Raw genomic sequence first — 6,505 nt, forward strand, 5'->3', positions numbered from 1 at the left:
CACAGCGCTTTACTACCGCCACTGTCAGTTCATTCCAGTGGGTGCTGCAGTCAGTCACAAGGAACTTGAAGACGTTGTTAGCAATTACAAGATTGTCTGATGGTCTTGATGGTCTGAATTCCAGTAACCTATGTGAATCAAGCTTGTTCGCACAGATTTTCCCAGGAAAATAAATTTGCAGAGATATTTTCCGAGATTTTAAAGTCCTTTATTATTCTCTAAGGTCATGTAATATGTAAAAAATTTAAAAAATCTTTATACTTACCTCTTCGACCCCTTCGTTCTTTGCAGTTGCCCATCTCCACATCTTCAGATCATAATCGTATGTGCTGAAATCCTTGGGCTTCACAAGCTATGGACTTCCGGCTTTGACTAGGCCCACCAGGGTTCTGCGCAAGAGTGTGTAAGTTCGTGGCGCGCATCGTGGAGTTACGGCGCACGTCAAGGAGTCATGACGCTGTGACCTTTTCATGTGCTTGCCAAGGAATTTAGCACGTGCAAAGGTAATCCGAAGATGCTGCGAGGACTGGAAAGGTGAAGCGTAGAGGCCAGAGAAGTGAGAGGTTAGAAAAATGTAAAAAAAAATTTAACATTTTGATGGGCTTTTAGAAAAATGGTGGTCCGCAGCTGCCATTTTGCTGAAATTAATTACAAAAAAATCCACTTTTTGGTAAAGGCAGATTTTTGTAAAATTGGAGTCGAATTCAGATCCACTTGAATGTATTCGCTCATCTTTTTAACCAATGTTACTAACATATTAGAAAAAAGTGATATGCACCATTATGAGCATAAACTCCTGTCCTACTTCTTGGGCCTGTCTCGCTACACTATGGTTCAGCCATTCAGTAGCTGAGACAGGTCAGTCCTTGGTCATTGTGGTCCATAAACAGACCATGAAATACTCTTGTGTGAACCCATCCTATGAGATTGTGCATTAGAAAACAGATTTTGCCTAAAATTTACTTGAATAGAGCTGAGCTGCTATACTGGATGCAACCTGTCAATTACGGTAGCACTGCCATATAGTTCTAGAGATACTGGCATTTTTTAAGTGCTAATTTCTACGATTTCTGCAAGGGAGTGTGGTTCACAGGATCCTCGGGGGTGTGTCTTTTGGCTGCCCAGCATAATTACCCTGCGAGTCGCACCCCTTTTTAAAAACCATAAAAGGTACCACTAAATAAAAGCGACAATATCTCTGGATCTGTATGGAGGATTGTAAAAGAACAAAAAGTGGAATATTCATGGGTGAAGCAGGAATTAAAATAAGGACAAACATTGGCAATTTTTTACCTTGTGAAATTCTACTTCTCTGTGAATGTCTCACATCTCCAATAAGCAGAATCTGAAGCCTATAACAGTTGTGGTAGTGATGATAGAATTTATACAAGTCCTTTAGAGAACTAAAAGAGCATATTAGGTTTTTTCTAGTCTATAACTGTGAAGACACATGGGTCTTCATTGGTGCTGCATACCCAAAACGGTAAAGGATTTTTCATTGAGATTATTTACAAAATTGCTTTATTTTTCTCTATAGATGCGTCAGAGAAATAAACAGATTTATTACAAAAGTATACATACCCTTTAAAGTGCAGCTATAACTGAATTACCTTTCTATATGAGCCTAGAGGAAAAAAATACATTTTTTCTCAAGTTTTACCTGCGAGAGTTAAAACGCTCTTGATTGGAAGATGTAAGCAAAGATGGACTGTATCTCGTAGGATTGGTACCATTTCACATTAAGACAAAAAAATTAAAACATAAAAATAAAAAAAAACATTCATACTAGATGAAGACAGAGTCACAAAGTGAAGCAGTGAACCGGAAAAGAAAATATGTGAGGATGAGCAAAGTCATGAAGGTGAGTGTTACCTATCTAAAAATAAATGTGTGAATCGTGTATCTGCACATAAGCCACAAAATACAATGCATAAATGATAGCGTCATGCAGTGCCCCAAAATACCACTGCCACAATTGTGATAAACATAGTAACATATAATGCCCAGATAATGTTGACATACAGTGATGGTAATATCATATGGGCCGTTGCATTGGCACAATACAGTTCTTGCATAATAATGTTACAAAATGCCTAAAAAATATTAGTTAATAAAATACGTGCAATTTAATTTATTCCGGACCTCCGATCATTTAGTTCTCCTTTTGATAAGCTGACGCCAGAGGAGTCTGGCAGCGGCTATCTCATTGAGAACACGTGATTGGCCAGCTGAGTGCTCCTGTGTATGTGTCGGGCTAGATAGCTGCCAACCAAACAATTGGCCATAGCATCATTCAGCCATTAGCTTTCTGCACTATATGGTGGGCTTAAGTTGTAGAACTTATTAGTTGTCAAACTTTGGACTTTGTTCCACATATGGGCGACACAATTTTGACACATTATTTATGCATGCCCCTTTTCTGATAAACCGCACCTCTTTTCTAAAATGTCACACCTTTTTGTCGAAAAAGTCATAAAAAAACAACACAGAAATATGGTGCAACTCATGAAAGTTTTTTTGGGAGGTGCAAATTACTCCAGAATTATGGTGCATTTAGCTTGAAAAACAAGTTCCAATGTCTTTAGTTTCTCCTCTTTTATGTTTGGTCTTCTCTTCCTTTCTCTTTTTCTGGACTTATTTAGAACGCTCATAACATTCCAAAAATAAGTTGCTAAAACTCTCACTTTACTAGGATGACCAGGGGTATTGGTAGACTTTGAGAAAAATGTATGGCAGGTAGACTGGGAAGACATGGAAACATTTCATGCATTGAGCAGGCCGTTGGACACAATGACCCTTGAGGTCCCTTCCAACTCTAACATTCTAGGATTCTCTGATTCTATGTTTAGAATGTTGTAGTTCTGACATCGGTAGATCAGATCTTCTGGCTTAAAAAGTTGGAAAACCAACCACTGGTGATGGCAACTGAGGGCACTCATATATGAAGATCTTCTCAAAGTCTTCAATCTTAGATGAACCTTCTACCATCAAGCAAAGTCTTCAATCTCAACTTATACCATCAACCATTTTGACTTGACTCTGGTACTGATTGTCTCTAGAGTCCTATGTTATTTGGAGAAATATATTTATTCTCTTCATCCTACAAGGAGTACTGTTCTTTCTTGTCATCTAGACTCCGGTTGGGTGAGATGAAGCTTTCGCTAAGGACTAACTCAATGAGATCCAGCAGCGACTTCCTGAACATGAGTTTAAAGTTCTCCACAATGAACAGATAAATTACTGGAGTGAAACAACTGTTGATGCAAGCTAAACCAATTGCTAAAACATGCAAACCATTTAAGAGACTCTCCGAGAAGCGACCCTCTGCTGCACTCATCCCATACCATACGTGGTAGGGTGTCCAGGAGATAAAGAACGATATGATGGCAATGCAGATTATCTTGTAGGGTTTGTTAGACCTCACCAGCTTTTCTTTGCTCATCTTGATTATTATTTTGAGATAACACACCGTAATGACAGCAAAAGGAATGATTAAGCCCAAAAATAAACGGGTGGTGAACAAAATCCACTTTAATCGTTGACCATTCCACAGTCCAGAAAGGGTATAGTCATTGTAACAGATGGTAATGTTATTCTCAGATTTCACTTGTCGGGATACAAGGTAAGGAGAGGTAAACAAAAGAGCCAAAACCCATAAAAACAAGCAAATAATAGTAGCATTGCGAGGGGTCATGTATCCCCTGTACCAGAAGGGGTGAAAAACCAAGCAGTAGCGGTCAACACTGATCACCGTGAGGACAAAAACAATCTGATACATGACTAATGAGACTGATGAGCTGATGATTTTGCACATAGTCAATCCAAATACCCAATGTGGCTTCATAATCAGATAAATCGTGAAGAAGGGAATGAAGATGGTGAAGACGAGATTGCCCAAAATTAGGTGAAAAAACCAAGTCGTGTTTATACTCCTTCTCATCCTGAAGCCGAGAACCCAGAGATATAAAGTGTTCACGACCAATCCAAAGACAAAGGTGAAGAGCAAAAACACTGCAGATGTCAGGCTTAAGGCTGAGAAGGTCTGATGAGTCGGACCATCACTTGTGTTGTAATGAAAACCTGATGAAACAGTGGTCATCGAATTCTAAAAGAAAAATGAAACGTGGTTGAGTTTAAGTATGACAGCAAAGAAAGATAAAATCTTTAAAAATTGAAGTTGTGTAAAAATTTGGTGATTTTTAGTGTTTTTACGCCAGGTTGCATACTTTTAGAAAAGTGGCAAAGCTTGGTCAGGACAGGAGTGGTGAAGCACACCACAACAGAATTAATCAATTATGGTAGAGATATAAGCCAGCCTCTGAGGTGAGTAATATTTCAGGTTGTGCCCCAAAGCATAAACACGTTCCTCATCATAGAGACAGACTGTTTGTGCTTTGGGGCAGCCTGTGGGCAGGTCTCTTCTTGGTTTCTCTGGCTTATAGCAGGAAGATAAGACTGCCTACAATCCAACCCCTGAAGCACGGGCATCTCATTAACTGAAAACTTCAAACACTGATTACACAAGAACCACAAGATGGATTTCTTCACCCCAGGTATCATGTTAATCAGTTTAATACTGCCAACCTGACAATGCCTGTAGTTTACTTAGAAAAACCCAGTTTACAGGTTCACTTTCAGTCTCTTACACTCACAGTCTTTGGAGTGAAATCTGAACATCCTGAATTTGTCAGCTTAGTTCGCTCATAGGTACAATTCAAGCAGTGATTAAGCTCTCTATACCTAAAGTACAAGGGGTGGAGGCTCATGTTATCCAAAGCCCGAGAGGTGTTTAAGCTGCCCATACCCACAGGACTTATGTCTTTGTTTAAGTCCTCTGTGCCCACAGACCTAGGAGTGAATATGTAAGCAATCACATACTCGTCCTTAAGTTTTTGGTTTAGGTCCTGAATATGCACAGTCCTATGTGTGTCTTCTCCGGCTGTCCTTAGGAGTGTATGCTCAAGTAGCCCATACTCACAGTCCTTGGGATAAGAACTTTATACTAACAGCCCCAGGGGTGCTGGCTTAGGTTTCAGATACCACCTCCCGATTGTGTCCGCTTAAGTCACCCATACCCACAACTCTAAAGGCGACAGCTTGGGTTCCCCACATGTCACAGTCTTGGGGGGTCTGCTGAGTTTCCACATACTTACAGTCTCAGATGTGTCTATTTAGTCACCCAATACTAATTTTCTTATGGCTAAATGCTTAATTTAGCCGATGGTCTTAGGGGTGTTAGCTTACGTACCCTTACAGTGACAAGCAAGAGGGTAACAATTTTTTGAAATTTTGACTTTCAGGCTCCATATCTCACCATCCATTACAGGTTCTAACGTGAGACTACCATCATTTTATAGACAATCATCTTGGCTATCTCATACATAAATTTGGCTTGCAACTATTTAGCATATGATTAGTTATGCCTGAAAGTTCAAAGTTCCAAACATTGCTACCCTTTTGCTTGTCACTGTATATTCAAATCTGTTGGGTATAGTCTTGAGACATCCATGCCTACAACTCAAGGGGTTAGCGTTTAAGTCTTCACAATATCCAAAGTTTTAGGAGTAAATCCTTAAATCTCTTGCCTTAGGGGTATGTTTGGGTACCTCTTGCATTAGGGGCACATGTTTGGGTACTTTGTACCCACAGCCGATAGGTAACTGCTAAAGGTACCAAATGCCACAGCCTTGTAAATATTTCATTGGATGCCAAGCTGGTACATAAACTCATATATTATAAACGTGCAGAAAAGGAAAGATTATTTTTAAAAAATATGCAGACAAAAGTTCTGCTACATCGCTACATCCAATACACAATCTTGTGTGAGATATATTGGAAGTCTTACCTGCCAGTCTTCCAGAGCCATCTCCGCTCACTGTCTCATTACCATTGTCTGTCTCCTTGTAGAAGAAAGATATCTCTGTTCTCTTTACTTAAGGATGTTTTTTTTATCAACACACACAGACCACAAAATCTGTATAGATACAGCCTCAATGTTGAAATTAAATCAGGAAATAGTCATATTAGTCATTCTTTCCTATTAACTATTGCATGAGTTTTTATTTGTCCTATAATACTCTGTGGTTTCTCCAGAATCTAAAGCACAATAAGTGTAGAGTTCTTAAAAAAGTAAATATATACATACAGTATATACATACACACAGTGGTGTGAAAAAGTGTTTGCTCCCTTACTGATTTCCTATTCTTTTGCATGCACTAATATATATGTAAAATAATATATATATATATATATATATATATATATATATATATATATATATATATATATATATATGACTCCAATTCCTGGAATATGTGCCCCCCCCACACACACACATCCTGGTATGTACCCCCCCATCCTGATATACAGCTCTAGCAAAAATTAAGAGGCCACTGCAAAATTTTCAGTTTGTCTGATTTTTCTCTTTATAGGTATATTTTTGAGTAAAATGTAATTTATTTTATAAACTACTGACAACGTCTCCGAAGTTCCAAGCAATACATT

General features: G+C 38.7%; 1 protein-coding gene across 1 annotated transcript; it reads right to left on the reverse strand.

The window, feature by feature from the left end:
• Positions 1-1,510: 1,510 nt before the first annotated feature.
• LOC143768682 (putative G-protein coupled receptor 33) lies at positions 1,511-5,866 on the reverse strand. Its single transcript, XM_077257328.1, has 2 exons — positions 5,846-5,866; positions 1,511-4,105 (listed from the first exon to the last, which is right to left on the reverse strand). The coding sequence occupies exons 1-2, from the start codon at positions 5,864-5,866 to the stop codon at positions 3,101-3,103; spliced, it is 1,026 nt and encodes a 341-aa protein (XP_077113443.1). The 3' UTR covers positions 1,511-3,100.
• Between the last annotated feature and the right edge of the window lie 639 nt (positions 5,867-6,505).

Source organism: Ranitomeya variabilis, chromosome 4 (assembly GCF_051348905.1).
Source record: "Ranitomeya variabilis isolate aRanVar5 chromosome 4, aRanVar5.hap1, whole genome shotgun sequence".
NCBI lineage: Eukaryota > Metazoa > Chordata > Amphibia > Anura > Dendrobatidae > Ranitomeya > Ranitomeya variabilis.